Here is an 18,590-nt window from a genome sequence, read left to right as displayed (position 1 = left end):
TATAAATCGTAATTGAAAATGACTAACCCTGACTAATGCATAAACAGATATCTGATTAATGTGCTAACCACCCTTCTCTAATACACACATCCTTCTTAGAGGACAATAATCTCACGGTCATGATTTTCAAAATAAAATATTCATACAGATTTCAGATCACTGGAATCTAATAATTGTCTTTCAAAATTAATGACACACACATGCCAGTTGTAAAAGTAACACACAACACGTTAGGCACTTCCCCCAAATGCACCTGAACAGATAAACACAATTTCGAAAACTACCTTAGGACTTGATGCAATTTGCTGAGCACCATAGTAATCTTTTAAGACACTGATCAAAAACATAGTCTTGTATTTTAAAAACCCCAGAAGTGATATTAGGACAACAGAAGCACCTCAACCACAATAACCAAGTGTCTAATATAAGTAAAATGACCACACAGCAAATCCATTAACAGTTCAGCCACCAATAAATAGAAAATATTCTTTAAAATCTGCTATTTCTGATTATTCCTCTGGATCCTTCAACTGTAGTTAAAATATATGGAAAATAATTGGTTGTCAGAAAGCTTTTGACTACATGATACACTTCTTATGAAAGAATACTGGCCTGAGCCAAGCACAGATTACTTGGACCTAATACATAAGAGACATTTCTATTACCCTGGCCATGCTGCCTCCTACGTAGTATCTAAAAATCGGACAAGTTCCAACAAGATTTTTATAGCCTCGCATAATAACGATGACCAATACATTCAGTTCTCCTGGAATTAATACAAGAAAGATGACTAGACATAGGTGTAAAGCTGCCACATTTGCCCAGTAAACTAAAAGAGCCCTTGCTAACCTATATAGAACACGTCAGCAATACTAATGTTATACTGAAGTGCATATATCATCAGATGAATATTATGGGTAACCACCTTTAATATTTATATAGGTGCCTAAACCCCCAAAAGATTAGATGTATGAAAGCATAATTAAAAAACATTCCACTAAACCCCCAAAAGATTAGATGTATGAAAGCATAATTAAAACATTCCTCTTCACTTTTTAAAGTTAAATACAGGCTTCTCTATTGAAGTAATTTATATTTTTCCTACTTTCTAAAATAGGCATCATATTTATAAACAGATGAAAAAAGCCTCAGCCAAAGAGCCACATATTAGGTATTCAGCCTGGTCTAAGAAAATTATGTTAATAAACTGAATAAATTAACTTGAATAAGTTAAGGGTGCACATTCAGTACAGAATTACAGCTTTGGGTTAGCAACATGTGAATCAAAGGCAAAAATCTGCCAATGTTAAGGCAGGGTTTTTGTTTTTTGTGTATACAGTACAATGTGTTTTCTCCCTCCCCACAACCCCACTAAGTTCATTTAGCATTCACTTTGATGTTATTTAAAATGCACTGCCAGGCTAGATACAAGCTTCCTAATAAAAAAAAAAAAAAAGTAGATGTCATAGAAAATTCCTTTTGTTTTAGAGTCTTCCTTACACCTCTTATGGTGTTTTCTCTTTGCCTTCACACACTTGGTGTGAGAGATTCCTGCAACAATCACGTGACTTTGGCCACAAAGCATGAGGGCTATCAGGGTGACAGCCGTTGTAAGGAATTGTTTTCCTCTTCTGCTGGAGTCAATTTAAGTGTTGGCAGTTTCCGACGAGGAAGTTGAGGGCTTTGGCGAAGATTGTCATCCATCTGTAAAAAGTACAAAAGATACATCTGACTAATACCGTGACACCACGTATGCAGACTGTGGCCTCCCCATCCAAACTATTGCCTAGAAGAATACAGAGCCATATGTTTCCGGGGCTGCTAGAGAAACCCTTTTCTTGCAAATAATCTCTCAAGAATTCTAAATGTCATACCTCAAATACCAGCTGACTCAGTGTCTGTAAAAAGCAGTGTGGCTCATCTGAATACCTTCACAAAATTATAGTAATTCCACAAAATGAATATTCTACTGAACTCACCCACAGCATGACTTAGTTTTAAGAGTTCTTTTAATAGTAAGATGAAAAGCAATGCTTCTGCTACACTAAGACCAATGGTTTACAAAGTTATGTTCATGTACAATACTTCATTTGATCTTCCCAACCCACTATGAGGAAGGGCAGACACAGTCCTTCCATGTTTTACAGATTAGCAAAACAAGACTCAGAAAGGTTAAGTGATTTGCCCCAAGTCACAAAGCTAAAGAACTGAAACTTGAACCCAGGTCTTTTTATTCCAACACTATTATTCTTTCAACTACACTTCTTTGTCTCAAGGAAAGTGACCTGTACTCCACTCAAAAAGATAAGCTCTTTTAAGCTGAGTCTATGCAGACCAAAGAAAGCTAGGAAAAGTAGCAGAAAGGAAGATGCAAGTTTTTAGGCCTAATCCAGAGGTCTTCCAAATCCTGGATCATTCTAAGCCTAACTTAGAAAAACAAATTAATGTGGAGCATATTAAGAAAATGCCCAAGAATTCCAGACTTACCCTAAAGAGAAGCAGAATAGTGTTTCTCTGAAAACACTAAGATAGGGATTATTTAGCGCTCAACCAAACCTTAGGAAACTACCTTTAACTAGAGTATTCCACAAAATGCAACATTCAGGGCCTGGTGTTGAGTTCACTATCAGCTTAACTTCATAAAAGACTTGAAAGCAGCTGCCATCAAAAACACAAAACCAACAGAAAGTGGTGTCCTACTATCTACTTGATAGGCAGGCTCTTTTTACAGTTTCATAACTATGTATGTGTGAAACATTCAAAACTCCTTTATCTTCTTAAAGCATAGAGGAAATGCTTTAGCAGAAGGACACAGGATTTGTAGGGTAGGAAATCAAAGAGAATAATAGATTAACTTTTGCTGGGCATGGTGGCTCACTCCTGTAATCCTAGCACTGTGGGAGGTGGAGAAGGGAGGATCACTTGAGGTCACAAGTTTGAGACCAGCCTGAGCAAGAACCAGACCCTGTCTCTACTAAAAACCAAAAAATCAGCTGGGCATTGTGGTAGGTACCTATAGTCCCAGTTACTCTGGAAGCTGAGGCAGAAGGACTGCTTGAGCCCAGGAGTTTGAGGTTACTGTGAACTAGGCTGAGGCCATGGATGGTACTCTAGCCCAGGTGACAGACTATATCTCAAAAAAAAAAAGGATTAACTTTTAATTTAATGGTAATAAGTATTCCTAGTGAACTATTTATATTTAAATCAATTGTGTTAAGATGTCTTTTTTTTGGGGGGGGGCAAGAATTAAGTTTCTCAAACATAACTTTTTAGAAAAACTCCATATTTTCTGTCCAAATTATGAACAGTAGTGACCAACAGGATTTGTCATTCTATCATCTTGTAGCAAAAAGTGAACCACACAATCCTCCCTATACCAAGTGGTGACAGGGCCCCTTGCTTTGGGCTTCTGGACACATAGGTATTTCATACTTTCCATTCCGTAACTGTCATGAATCTGCCAAATACAGAAAATGGAAACTATATTAAATAGCCTTCATCTAGCAGATGAATGATCTTTTCCTCTATCCATACTTAATATTTTTCCTCTCACGACATTTCTTGGATTAAGCTAAAAATTGAGATGGACTAGGCATTTTAACTCAACCTACCAAAACTTCAAAATAATGAGCTCTCCCAATTTTTCTAAGCAATTTTACTCACTTCTCAAATTGTAACAACACATGAAATATTACCAAAAAAAAAAAGCGATCAAACCAGAGAATGACCACCATAAACGTGGCTGTTCGTATGACTAGTAATGGACACACACTCTCATTCATGAGCTAGAGGGCTGAGTGATGGGCAGAGTAACAGACCGCAAAGCTCTGCATAAGCTCCATTTCTAGGGTTCACAGTCCTCCTTCCCTTTTTGCTGAATGATCTTGGGCAGGTAACATAAACTACACTCAATGCTTCACTATGCTCATCTGTAAAATAGGGATGATAATAGTACATGCACGCATAGAGCTAGCATGAGGTTTAACTGAGATAACCCACAGAAAGCTCATAAAACACAGTGCCAAACCTCAAAAACTGTTAGCCAGTGTTACTGGGCCTCATTACCCCATTAATTTATGAAAGAATAAAATATTATTCATTTGTGTCCCCCCAAAAACACAAATTTATCAGATATTTGGGAAAATATGTGCAACCCTCTTGCATTTTTCCAACCAGAATCACCCTCGAACTTTCCATTGTTGGCTCTCTACCCTACGTGGTTCCTCAGTCTCTTTCTCATGAAAAGAACATTCCCAAATGACAAAATATCTACACTGGTAAAACTATAGACTACATTTAGAACAAAAAAGAACAAGAAGGAAAAAAATTAAAACAGTTCACATAGAAGAAAGAAAAAGACATCATGGTGGTGGTAAAAAGAAAGGATAAGCCAGCTGCTTACAATCTCAAGAAATGTTAACCTTCAGAGACAGAGCGAAGCAGACAGGCAAGCAAGAACTGTTTTTGTTTTTTAGAAGCCAATCTTTTGAGTTTCCTAGCTTAAAAAAATACTGACTGTGTGATAAAAGTAAACCCAATACTATTATCCAATCTTTCCTTAAAGCAATCAGGTCACAGCTGACTTCAAAACACTATGTTATGTGCAACTTTAGTTAAAAGTAATTTAAACAGTTTTCTGAAAAGTAAGCTCTTTAAAAAACTAAAAGGGCACAGTTAATGCATGACCCAAATTATAACATTAGCTGCAAAAACGAAAATACTAAACTACCATAAAATAATGATTAAAGTGAACTTGACCTTTTCAATCAAGTTGGATTCCTTATTTACAAGTTGTGTGAGTTTCTGCAGATTTGCATCTACTGTTTCTTGTCCAGCTGGAGAGATGCCTAAGAAGCCAGGGCAGAAACGAGAGAGAGAGAGAAAGAGAGAGAGAGAAAGGGAGACAGGAAATTTTGAAAGGCTTTAAAGCTGTTTAGATCTAAAGAATGTTAAGTCTACCCATCCTCACAAGTGCCCCACCCTCACAATAAAAGGCAGAGAAAAAAACATGCTCTTTGGGTTCAAAGGCAAAGTTAAGAGGGATAGTAATTCTCCAAAACCAAATTCTAAACCAAAGAACTAAAATTTGTTCACTAAGGCGACACCACCTGCCAAGTGTTACATAGGCAGCCTCAGTCAGCAATAAAAGAGCACAGTAGTCCTCATTTCCTTCTCCAATTTAAACTAAGCCTCTCCCCCACCAATTTTGAATAGGTCTTTGGTCACAAATATTTGGATAACTTTCTAAGGCAGTGACTCTCAAACAACTACCCAGCAGACATCCAAAATACTTAGAGGCATGTTAAAAATACAGACTGCTATAATCTATCTTATTTAGTAAGTCCGGATTAGGACCCAAGATGTTTTATTTACCATGTTATCAGGTTTGTTAAATACTGGTTCAAAGTAACAAGGTTGACCATTACCTAATTTCATGACTCCCAAACTACTAACACCTCCCTATACACAAAAGACAGAACCCAACGTAAAAAAATAAATTGTCCACCTAAGCCAGCTATCCTTTTTTCTTTTTCCTGAGACAGATTCTCACTATGTTGCCCTGGGTAGAGTGCTATTGCATCACAGTTCACAGCAACCTCAAACTCTTGGGTTTAAGTGATTCTCTTGCCTCAGCCTCCCAAGTAGCTGGGACTACAGGCACCCACCACAACGCCTGGCTACTATTTTTTTTTTTTATAGTTGTCATTGCTGTTTTTAGCAGGCCTGGGCCAGGTTCAAACCCGGCAGCCTCGGTGTATGTGGCCGGCACTCTAACGGCTGAGCTATGGGTGCCGAGCCTAAGCCAGCTATCTTTATAACTTCTATTTCTTAGAAGAACAATTTCAGCCAACTATCCTAATAGTAAATTAGTGTCCCAACCACTGAAGCACAGACCCCACACTCACAGCAGCACATCCTCTGTGACAAGTGCCCTCTATTTATGATACCTCCAGTCTGATGCAATCAGTTTTCAGGGAGTAGAATCATGGGAGTGTACCTCACCAAAATCAATCTGCTGCTGATGTCTGTTCTTGCAGGAAAATGCTAGAAGCAGCAGGTAAGAATCATTTAAAGTAACTATGCATTTGCATAAGGATAAATACTATTTTTTAGTAGGGACTTAATACCTGTAGTTTTAATCTTTTAGAAGAAAATGACCCACTTCAAAGGGGCAATATTCAAAGAACAAGAAGAAATGTAAAAATCCAAAGGAAAAGACAAAAGGCAAAGGTCTATTTCTCTATTTAAATAATAACTAACACAAGGAAATAGAAATTAAGTTGGAAAATCCAAGTTCTTGAAGTGCTATAAACCAGCACTTGACACACAACTTTTTAAAATTAAAATAAGGAATTTTGCTTATACATCCATAGGAGAATATGCAAACAAACATCAGCTGAAGACACCACCTTACCTCCAAGATTAAGCCTAAAATAACTGTTTAAGATCTCATCGCAAAAGCGACACAGGTTGGAGAGCTGTTTCAAGTGTTCTTGTAGCTGAACTTTAGGAAACCGCACTTTATAAAGAGGTGCAAGAAAACCAAAAACATAGGCATCCAAGGTAGAAGGCCTAGAAATAAATTAAGGATTCTTTTAAGCAGTGAAGAAAATATTAACTTGCAATTATGTTTACAATTTTTTTAAATACATTTGTCAATTCTGAAGTACATATATAGTCTTTGAAAAGGTATAATCCCCTTTTTACTTTATAAAAGTTTTACTCATTAAGTAGTTTACTTAATATTCTATTTTATTTAGAAGAAAATGGAGTTGTTAATTATAGACTCGTCTTTACTCACAAGTATTAAATAGATCGGTGGCAGAGTGGGAACAGTCTTAAGAGGTCTTATCTTAAATTCACTTATGCAATGTATTAAGTCAATGTTAGATGATCATTGGTACAAAAAGTTGCCTGTAATAAAAACCTATTTTTTTAATCTTTTTTAAAGTGAAAAATTCATCTTTTGGAGGGACAAGCGGACTTGCTTCAAACAACTACTCACTGAATATATGTGCACAAAACATCAAAATGATCTTTGAGAGAATATACTCACGTATCTCCAAAGAAAAACTGAGATGTTCCCAATCTGTTTGACAGAAGATTTAGGCACTCCTTGGCATCTCTGTATATCTAATAAAGATGAAATTACACCAAAAAGAAGGAAAGGTGCTCTAAAACCACTTTCAAGGCAAGCAACTCTAGACAAGTTCATGTCTGCTATCTCTCTTGTCCGTTTTCTGGAAAGCCCTTGCTTAGAGAGTAGCCCAGACCATACCTGTGCTTCCACTTCCTGAAGGTGGTAGAGGGGAGGCTGTCCTCTAGTCAAGACGATTCTATTCAGTGCTGCCCTAGACATTCTTCCAGGCAGGATCAAACTTAAGGGAAAAGGAATTCGGGAAGCAAACCATGGCTTTGTCACAGTAAAGTAGTTGTCACTCTCAACCCAGAATGTGTGAAGCTGCAAATGAAGACAAAAAAAAACACTACAAGTATGTTCTTTTATTAAAAGAAAGATCACTGAACTAATGTGAAAGTTTTTCATAAATCTCTATATAAAGTGACATCATACAAATTTTCCAGTTCAAATGACTCAAGATAAAACAAGATTATTTTAAATGAGTGCGATTTGTTGACTGCTATATCCCAAGCACCCAGAACAAGGCCTGGCACACAGCAGGTGCTCAATAAATATTTGATAAATGAATGAATTACAGTTCACCCAATACTACACATGGAACAAAAAGATCCATCTCCTACAAAGAGTTTTTATTTCCAAAATGACATTACCTTTCACTTTGTTATTTCATATACTGGTTAAATATCTAACAAAATCCAGTTTCACAGAAATACAAAAGAATCAAAATTAACACATAAGTGAAATTTTCTATGTCTTTTTCATAGCTTTTCTTCTAAATAAACTAAGTACATTTTCAAGTAAGTCATCAAAATACTGTAATATTCAGGAACACTCACTACTGCAGGAAGAAGCTTCTCTTCAAGGAGAGCAATGTAAGCCAATGTATCTGCCCCTTGTTTTGCTGAGAGTTCATAATCAGCATTATATTTCTATTAAAAAACATAAAACCAAAGAAATTCAGAAGTCAAAGAACATCCCAAAGACACCGAAGCTAATCAAATTAAGATTTCTATTTTTCTCCAGAAATGGCAAACATGATATTAAACAGGAGGAGAATACAAACTCAGTGAACCACTGCTTAACATAGCAGCTGTTCCCCGATTCCTTTCTCCCAGTCTCAATCCCCAGTTCTCCCAAATTCAGCCTATTTTATTCTTTCTCCCCGCCTCATCTCTCAGTTGCTTATAATACAGAATCACCTAATGCCTCTAACAGCCTAGCACATTGTTGACCAACAATTTTTCACGGACACTTGCAGGGTAACTCATGACTGGTCAGCAATGCATTAATAACATGTAAGGTTCTTAGCACAGCATCGTGAACACAATAAGGTCAATAAAAACTACTTTTGTTTTTTCTTAATTTTAACTACTATAATTTCAATGCCATTAATGATCTAGTTAGGACACAGCATACAGTACTGAGTTAATAAAAGTTAAAGAATTATTTTTAACAAGAGGGGAAAGTTTTGATTTCTTGCTTGCATTTTTCCCCATGAAAAAATAACAGAAACTTTCCAGTTTAGAAAAATTCCAAATTTTATTGACAATTTTTTTTAAGTACAGTATGAGCCAAACCTATGATAATTTTAATCTTTGCATGTTTAAACATTTTAGGTACATTGTATATATTTCTTTACGAGTACAGCATTCTAGATATGTTATTTCATAAAACTGCTACTATCAGGTAAGTCATTTTTTAAAATAAAATAGTTGCTAGATGGTGGGAACTTGGATGTCATGCTGAGCACAAAATGTGTAGCAACTAGGGGACTAAATTGACAATCCTATCAATAAGTGCCATAGTGAAAATAGTTAAACTAAATCTACTTACATATAAATTTCAATAAAATCTAAGCAAAGTGCATGAAAATATAAGTTGACTATACTTCACATGACTATTCAAATCACTGTAAAACCCATACTTCATAGCAGTGATTTTCATGTCTATTTTTAAATCAAATCCCAGGTATCTCCAATTTGTCCAGTTGGCCAAAAAGAATTTTTCAAAAAAATTTACAATTTATATTTTTAATAACATGCAGGGATTAACAATCTACTTCTTCAAAAGGAACCACCCACCTGTTTTCTTAAAAAATTTAGTATTTTTGCTGGCTGAGAAACAATGTTGTCTTCAGTTGTCAAAACGGGTACATCGCCTATAATCAAAAAACAGTTTACATGAGAGGAAACATTGTGATTTCCTCTGAAGAGATTCCAATACGCTAAAACTATACCAATGGTACAATTGACGGGGGAAAAATGAGTAGTAAGCTTGTCTTAGTTTTTTGCAGTCTCGCAAAGAGCAGTTCTAAACAACATTTTCATTTCTCATAATTTCCACTGATTTGGCTTGCACTTCGAGGTATTACTCAAAATGATCATAAGCAGCACACTGCCAAGGTCACGGTAAGACAAACTAAAACCCCAAGGTACTCTATCGCTATATACATCGTAGCTTTAAATGGAAGGAGAAAAAAAAAAAAAAAGAGGGCAGAAAGAGGTGTCTAAAAGTTTACACTGTACCTCTTGAACCTCTCCAGGTGTTATCTACGACACTGACTTTCAAAGGTGCACCAGAAAATTTGGCATAAGCCTGAAACAGAGTTTGCAATTAAAACACTTTAGACAGAGTGCGTAATGCAAATTTGCAGAGCAGCTTTACTTCATGTCCCATCCCCCTGATACAGAGGCTGCGAACCTCCCCATGACCTCAAGTCGGGGACGTGCTCGCCAGCTAGCCGGTTTTTAGGGACCTTGTTCCCCAAAAGGTTCCGGGGGTGCGGGGCGGGGGAGGGGCGCCCCCGCTTCGGTTTTCACTCCGCCGCCCATGACAGTTTTGCTTGGCTGAGAAAACTCGGAGCCAAGCGGACAAGCCTTGACGCTCCCTCCGGACTTTGGCTGGCTCTCAGGCCAGGCTGTCACTGGACGAGGCGGGGAGCCCAGGGGGTGCAACGTGCAGCGCCCCAGCCCGGCCCGACCGCGCAGCGCCGCCGGGCACCCGGGCCGGCCAGCCTCGCACCTCCGGCCCCGCCCTTCGTCCCGCGCCCCGGCCCGCGAGGCCGCCTCACCATCACCACCAGGGACTCGCTGTGTACCGAAGGGAGCCCCCAGCCTCCTCCCCAGCAACTGAGCTCCAAGGGGGCCGCCATCTTGCGGGGGCTGACCTTTAGTACTCCGGAAGGACTTTTTCACCCTATTTCCGGCACGTGGAAACGCGGGGGCGGGACGAGAGGCTGCGAGGGCGACTGCGGGCTCTAGAGAAATTGCGAGAGGACCCCTGGAAGGATTAAAAGGTCCACTGAGGAACAGCTTGGTCTAACGAGTAACAGTCTTAATTGGGCCCACCACTCTTCAGATATTTATTGGATGCCTATTATGTTCCAAGCCCTTTGAACATTACTATACTAGGTTTAAATTAATCTGTTTGTAAAATATGGGTGACAGTTTATTTACAAGACAGTGTAAGTGCTTAAAATGACGACATGGAGGGAAAAACCTTGGCCCACAGTAGGCACTCAATAATTGTTCAATCCCTTCTCCCATCTATTTGGCCTCTGCCTGCCTTTCCAAGTCTCAATCTCAGATGTCACTCTCATATTAAGTTGCTTCACTGTTCTTGAAAGTAATCCTATTCCTGAAATTTGGTAAATTCTGCTTGGGCATAAATGTATTTATGATCTATGTACAAAAGACTTAATAAAAAAATAAAAATAAATTCTGCTTGCCTTCAGGGCTTCTCCTTCAATATGCAATATCTTTCTTCCTTGTCCAGCTCCCTCAAACACCCTCTTCTTTTTTTTTTATTCTTTTTTTTTTATTAAATCATAACTGTATACATTGATATGATCATGGGGCATCATACACTCGCTTCATAAACCATTTGACACATTTTTATCACAGTGGTTAACATAGCCTTTCTGGCGTTATCTCAGTTACTGTGCCAAAACATTTACATTCTACATTTACCAAGTTTCGCAAATACCCCTGTAAGATGCACCACAGGTGTGATCCCACCGATCCCCCTCCCTCTACCCACCCCCCCTTCCCACTTCCCCCTATTGTTAAGTTGTAGCTGGGTTATAGCTTTCATGTGAGAGTCCCAAATTAGTTTCATAGTAGGGCTGTGTACATTGGGTACTTTTTCTTCCATTCTTGGGATACTTTACTAAGAAGAATATGTTCCAGCTCCATCCATGTAAACATGAAAGAGGTAAAGTCTCCATCTTTCTTTAAGGCTGCATAGTATTCCATGGTATACATATACCACAATTTATTAATCCATTCGTGGATCGATGGTCACTTGGGCTTTTTCCATGACTTAGCTATTATGAATTGGGCTGCAATAAACATTCTGGTACAAATATCTTTGTTATGTTGTGATTTTTGGTCTTCTGGGTATATGCCCAGCAGAGGAATTACAAGATTGAATGGCAGATCTATTTTTAGATCTCTGAGTGTTCTCCATATATCTTTCCAAAAGGAATGTATTAATTTGCATTCCCACCAGCAGTGCAGAAGTGTTCCCTTTTCTCCGCATCCACGCCAACATCTCTGGTCTTGAGATTTTGTGATATAGGCTAGTCTCATTGGTGTTAGATGATATCTCAAAGTAGTTTTGATTTGCATTTCTCTGATGATTAAAGATGATGAGCATTTTTTCATATGTCTGAAGGCCTTGCGCCTGTCTTCTTCAGAGAAGTTTCTCTTCAAATCCCTTGCCCAGCCTGCGATGGGATCCCTTGTTTTTTTCTTGCTGATGCGTTTGAGTTATCTGTGGATTCTGGTTATTAAACCTTTGTCAGAGATATACCCTGCAAATATCTTTTCCCATTCTGAGGGCTGTCTGCTTGCTCTGCTTACTGTGTTCTTAGCTGTGCAGAAGCTTTTTAGTTTGATCAAGTCCCAGTAGTGTATTTTTGAAGCTGCTTCAATTGCCCGGGGGGTTCTCCTCATGAAATACTCACCCAGACCAATTTCTTCAAGGGTTTTCCCTGCATTCTCCTCTAGTATTTTTATAGTTTCATGTTTTAAGTTTAAATCTTTAATCCAATGAGAGTCTATCTTAGTTAATGGTGAAAGGTGTGGGTCCAATTTCAGTCTTCTGCAGGTTGCCAGCCAGTTCACCCAGCACCATTTGTTAAATAGGGAATCTTTTCCCCACTGAATGTTTTTAATTGGCTTGTCAAAAATCAAATAGTGGTAAGTAGCTGGATTCATCTCTTGGTTCTCTATTCTGTTCCAGATATCTACTTCTCTGTTTTTGTGCCAATACCATGCTGTTTTGATCACTATCGATTTGTAGTAAAGTCTGAGGTCTGGTAGTGTGATTCCTCCTGTTTTGTTTTTGTTTCTGAGTAATGTCTTGGCTATTCGAGGTTTTTTCTGATTCCATATAAAACGAAGTAATGTTTTTTTCAAGATCTTTAAAATATGACAATGGAGCTTTAATAGGGAGTGCGTTGAAAGTATATATTGCTTTGGGTAGTATGGACATTTTGATAATGTTGATTCTTCCCAGCCATGAGCATGGTATGTTTTTCCATTTGTTAACATTTTCAGCTATTTCTTTTCTTAGAGTTTCATAGTTCTCTTTATAGAGATCTTTCACGTCTTTTGTTAGGTAAATTCCCAAATATTTCATCTTCTTTGGTACTACTGTGAATGGGATAGAGTCCTTAACTGCTTTTTCAACTTGACTGTTGTTGGTGTATATAAAGGCTACCGATTTATGAATGTTGATTTTGTAACCTGAGACGCTGCTGTATTCCTTGATCACTTCTAGGAGTTTTGTAGTAGAGTCCCTAGTGTTTTCCAGATACACAATCATATCATCTGCGAAGAGCGAAAGTTTGATCTCTTCTGACCCTATATGGATACCCTTGATCGCCTTTTCTTCCCTAATTGCGGTGGCTAAAACTTCCATTACAATGTTGAAAAGCAATGGAGACAATGGGCAGCCTTGTCTGGTTCCTGATCTGAGTGGAAATGATTCCAATTTAACTCCATTCAATGTGATATTGGCTGTGGGTTTGCTGTAGATAGCCTCTATCAGTTTAAGAAAAGTCCCTTCTAGACCAATTTTCTTGAGTGTTCTGATCATGAAGGGATGCTGCATATTATCAAAAGCTTTTTCTGCATCAATTGAGAGAATCATATGGTCTTTGTTTTTTAATTTGTTTATGTGCTGAATTACATTTATAGATTTACGTATACTGAACCAGCCTTGAGACCCTGGGATAAAACAAACACCCTCTTCTGAATTTCTTCAGCCTCTTGTAACATACTTGAGTAGTAGCTTCTTTCCCTACCCACATACATTTTGTCTTTCACTGTACAGAAGCTCTTTGAAGACAGAGGAGAGTGCAGCCCTGTGCAGCCATACAAGGCCCCGTGTTTAGAAGGACCCCTCATTTGAGTAATGCTCTGATGTTACTGTATTGAAACAAGGGGATCTGCATTTTTATTTTGGAGGTCACGTAGCCAGTCATGTCTGTGGGCCTCAAGGGCATGTACTAAATGTTTTTTTTCTTTTTTTGTAGAGACAGAGTCTCACTGTACCACCCTCAGGTAGAGTGCTGTGGCGTCACACGGCTCACAGCAACCTCTAACTCTTGGGCTTACGCGATTCTCTTGCCTCAGCCTCCCAAGCAGCTGGGACTACAGGCGCCCGCCACAACGCCCGGCTATTTTTTGTTGCAGTTTGGCTGGGGCTGGGTTTGAACCCACCACCCTCGGCATATGGGGCTGGTGCCCTACTCACTGAGCCACAGGCGCCGTCCTACTAAATGTTTTATGAACATTAAACCTAACAGTTTTTCAGAAAAAATGTTAAAGAGGAAAGGTGGATCTTGAAAATGACACAATCCAGGCACACTTACTGGGTATGCAAGTTAGAACTTGAATATTGGGTCTTTTTTCTAGATAGCATAGTAGTATTTCTGCCCTCCCCCACCCCAGTTACGCCTCTGAGTTCTTTCTTTACTCCGTCCCACTGAGACACTTGGGTCCTCTTAAAAAACTGAAAACTCAAAAGAAACCTCAGCAAATGTTCATAAAAATTGCTATTCAACAAATAGTTATTAGGCCCTCTTACTATTTACATGGCCATGTAAATTACAGTGCCAGTCTACTGAAGTCTTTATTTTTCATCTTTCAGAAACAGGGTTTCTCAGATGTGAGAAGGAAAACACGTGTCAATGATGAGAATCCATTAATAATACTTTATAACTGGTAAGTGCTTAAAATAAATATGATTAAAACAGCTTCTAGGTTCGAGATGCTGTAAGGCAGTGTTTTTTACCCTTTTTTTTAAGTCTCACAGTGCACTTGAACCTCTAGTTAAACTTCTGTGGCACACTTGAATTATGTTGATCCGAAAAAAAGAGAAAAAGAATATACTTACTGCATTTTGAACTTCTTTTGAAAACAATTTAAGTAATGATCTTTAAAATGTTCAAGGCACACCTAAGATCTTCTCATGGCACATAGGCTGAAAATCATTGCTCAAGGATAATATGGAAACATATAAAACATAAAGTCTGCAAAGGAGAAACACACACAGCCAGGTGTAACAAATCAGATTATTGTGAGTAAGGTTAGAAATATAAATAAAATACTGCAGAAGCACAAGAAAGGATCCATGCATTCTCTGTTGGATCAGTGGAGACTGGGTGTTCAGTCTTCAGTATACAGAAGTAATTCAACTTTCAAATTCATGTATTGGAAGTTCCCTGTTTGGGGAATTAAAAAGCCATAAAACTAATAATCTGAATGCTACAATCAGCTATTTAAAATAATCATACACAAAGATTACGGATTTCCTGTGTTATTTATTGTAGGAGGTGGGGTGGATGAACATTCTTAGTGGACACATAATGTAATTTCTCAATGTTGCCTTCTCTTTTACTGCTAGTGTTACATATAGTGATTTCATTTGCATTAAAGACAAATCTCTTCCCTTAGTGTTGAACAGACGCAGAGAATACCATGCTATTGTATCTGATAAAGAATCCTGCCATATAGGTTTATTTGTGCCCAGTTAATCGCAATCTTATATTGCTGCAATTCCTCTTGAGAGTCTGTATCTGCTAGATTGAATTTAAAAACCTTAGTGTAGCTGATAGCACAACCTGGCTGAATACTGTTCCAGAGAAACACACAGAAAGCTGAAACCTTCAGAAATTATGCCTGGAATGGGTACTTGGCCTCTGTGCCTTTTCCTGGCTGCTAAGAGTATTGTTCAAAGTTCATCAAAATCATAATTTCAGATTCTTATTCCTACTGGTAAGAATACTATCTGCAAAACATTCATGTATGAATCACAGTTTTATAATGAATATTCCAGACAATGTTTTCCCCTGAAAAAGAAATCTTATTTTTCAAAAGATGAACATTAAAAATGGTTTCATCAAGTGATGGTTATCTGAGCACAGGGAATCTGGCCTTGGCATCTATTCCTGTCCCCCGTGTATTTCTTGGGAACTGTGGTGCAGTGTTTGTCATGATTTTTTTCTTTTTTTTTTTTTTGTGAGAGTGATTAAGAATCTCTGAAATGGTGCTATTTACAAAGATGAAAGTTTGTGACAAGTGAGCATTCAGTTCAGTGACTATCCCTTATGGGAAAACTAAATCAGAGGGTCTTGAGTGTTGCTTTCAAGTCTAAGATTCTATAATTCAGTTCCATGTTCAGATACAGTATTCTTAAGAGAGAAAACAAAAGACTGAATAAAAATCAGAACTGTGTTTTTGACATGGCCTCTAATTAGCCATATGCCCTTGAACCAATCATTTCACCTTGGCTTCTCAGTTCATTCACTTACAAAGTAAAGGTTTTTTTAGCCCTGGGATACCATCATCCTATGTGTAAAGAACATTTCATAATTGCTGACATTTGTAGAGCAATTTCTACATGCCAGAAATTGTTTTACATACCCTATATAATCCATTTGATCTCCATAATGACTCCATGAGACAGGTACTGTTATTTTCCCCTATTTTCAAGGAGGAACGCTAAGACAGGAAGATGTTAGTTAACCTTCCCAAGGTCACATGGCCAGTAGGTAGCAGAGCCAGGATTTGAACCCGGGCAGTATGGCTTCAGAACTCATTCTCTTAACCACAGTGCTTACTGTAGTTACAGTGTCTACAGTGTCATTTAGATTTCTAAGTAGCCTATTAAAAAGCCTAGTTTCAATCAAAGTGGAGGTATCCATGCCATGATATTACTGTTATTACTCACTTAAATAATATTTGTTTAGTATTACACCATTAAACAAATTTACTAAGCAACTTCTGTGTGTCTATCACACTTCAAGGCTGAGAGTAAAAACTTATATTCTCACTTTCAGATATATAGTTGATAAACACCACATATTTGAAATAACTAGAGACTATTAAGAAATATCAATTTATCAAGAATACAATAAGTCCAATATGATTTTAGACACGGGCCTTAATGTATTACAATGCTTGTCAAAGTCCTCAGGAAAAAATAAGATGCTAACTGACCTTGAAAGATGAGGGTGTTAAGTTGGGGATCAGCACCGTGCTGGCAGGTGAGTGAAGGCACAGAAATGGGAATGACTGTGGCAAGGAGTCAAGGTGAGTAAATGACTGCTGGATTTGACAATAAGCTGGAGACTGACTAAGAAGATTGCTAGTTGACTAACTGGAGAACCAGAATTGGAAGAGACGAGAATATGTAGTTTTGAGAAAGTAAAGAAGGGACGTAAAAGTCCAAACGCAATATTGATGGAGTCACATAGTCGAGGATGGGAAGCAGAATGCTACTGTTGCATGGACACCATAGGAAGAAGCGTCATGAATTCATAAATTGTATCAAGTGAAGCAAAAATGTGGTGGAAAGTGAAGAGAAGAAATGCTTCTGAATATCACCGGAAGAAGATCTCTTGGCTTTCCTTCTTGCATGGAGCATTTTTCATAGAGGAGATGGTTAAAAATCAAATTGCAAGAGATTACTCAAGGCACAGGTATAAATAGTAGAGGTATGTATAAATGCATGAAAAAAATTACAAACAGAGGAGGGAACGAAATGGCACAAGAGTAGAAGACTCAAGATAAAAGTTTTTAAAAGATTAGTCAGGGTGAATCTACATGCACATAAAGACACAATTGACCATTAGTGAGTAAAAGCCTGAAGATGCTGGTGAAGGAAGGGTGAGATCCAAAGCATCTTCCTAGGAGTTAAGAAGCTGAGATTCAGAGCTAGAGCAGCAGGGCTGGCATTGAAAGTTAGAGACATGCTCTCTGTCTGACATTGGAGGAAGTTTCAAGGGGCACATGGGATGCTGAGTTAGTTCAAACCAGTTACCATCAAAGTTCCCTGTTACATTAGAAAACAAATCTAACAAGTCTTAGAGGAAGAGATTGAGGTTTACAGTTTAGAGAACATATCAGGGAGTTGGCAAAAAAATAAATAGGAGCATTGTGGACAGTGGAAAAGTCAAATATAAACTAATATGAAGGAGATAAATTGAATAAGAGCCATGGGCAGGCTAATAATTAGGTGCCTCTTCAAACAGATATTCTTTAAATATTCATTTGAGTTTCTTAAAATGGAAATGGCCCCAGAATGCAATAGGATCAACTTAGGTTTTATCAATTATGTTAGAAGTTTAATGTGAAGACCTGAGTTTTAGTACCACTTCAAAGTTGGCCCTGAAGATGGTGGTGAGAAGACAGATAGGACCCTTAGGAGTGGCCCTAGCAATTGAAAGAAGACAAACTCTGTAGCTTTAGCATTACAGGGGTTCAGCCATCCCAAAGTTTAGCCAAGTTTATACAGTTACCCCACAGGGGCTTTGTTTCACAGAAGCATAGAGAGTGAGATTCATGTATTCATTTGGGAGCTATGACAAGGCTGTTGAGCAATGATGCATACTAAAAGGGATTCATGTTGCCCCTACAGCATAGGGAACCTGCTGTCTATTTTTTGTATTAAAAAGAATTAAATGAAACAAAAATGAAAATATCATCATCTGACCTGGTACTCAATTTATGTTAAGGAGATAAGGACAATTATACTTTTAAAAAGTGAGGATGGTAAAGGGTACTTGATGGAAATAAGGTTTCTACACTTCACTCAAAGTGGTAAAACATAATGTATCAGTAGACTGTGATACGTTATATGTGTCTATTGTAATGCTGAGAGTAACCATTAAGAAAACTGCAAAAGTGAGATACTCGAAACCACTAAATAAATAAAAATAGATTTTTTCTATTTTCTAACCCATGCAAAGGAGGAGTGGGAGGAACAGAGGAATGATAGAAAACAACGAAAAGACAAACTCAAACCCTAAAATATCAGTAATTATTATAAATGTAAATTATTTAAACACAGCAATTAAAAGACAGAGATTGGCAGAGTGGATAAATAAACAAGTCAAATATATGTTGTCAATAAGAAGCTTCAAATAAAATTACATTGG

At 37.9% G+C, this 18,590-nt stretch overlaps 1 protein-coding gene across 1 annotated transcript; it reads right to left on the bottom strand.

Annotated features, from left to right (window-relative positions):
* Positions 1 to 1,399: 1,399 nt before the first annotated feature.
* MTX3 (metaxin 3) lies at positions 1,400 to 10,306 on the bottom strand. Its single transcript, XM_053587656.1, has 9 exons — positions 10,212 to 10,306; positions 9,667 to 9,736; positions 9,223 to 9,299; positions 7,978 to 8,070; positions 7,280 to 7,462; positions 7,058 to 7,134; positions 6,416 to 6,573; positions 4,759 to 4,847; positions 1,400 to 1,704 (listed from the first exon to the last, which is right to left on the bottom strand). Exons 1-9 carry the CDS (start codon positions 10,290 to 10,292, stop codon positions 1,594 to 1,596), a joined length of 939 nt encoding a protein of 312 aa, XP_053443631.1. The 5' UTR covers positions 10,293 to 10,306; the 3' UTR covers positions 1,400 to 1,593.
* Positions 10,307 to 18,590: the final 8,284 nt, after the last annotated feature.

This window comes from Nycticebus coucang, chromosome 1, assembly GCF_027406575.1.
Source record: "Nycticebus coucang isolate mNycCou1 chromosome 1, mNycCou1.pri, whole genome shotgun sequence".
NCBI lineage: Eukaryota > Metazoa > Chordata > Mammalia > Primates > Lorisidae > Nycticebus > Nycticebus coucang.
Note: the sequence above shows the minus strand (reverse complement) of the source record. Positions and strands in the feature narration are given on the sequence as shown.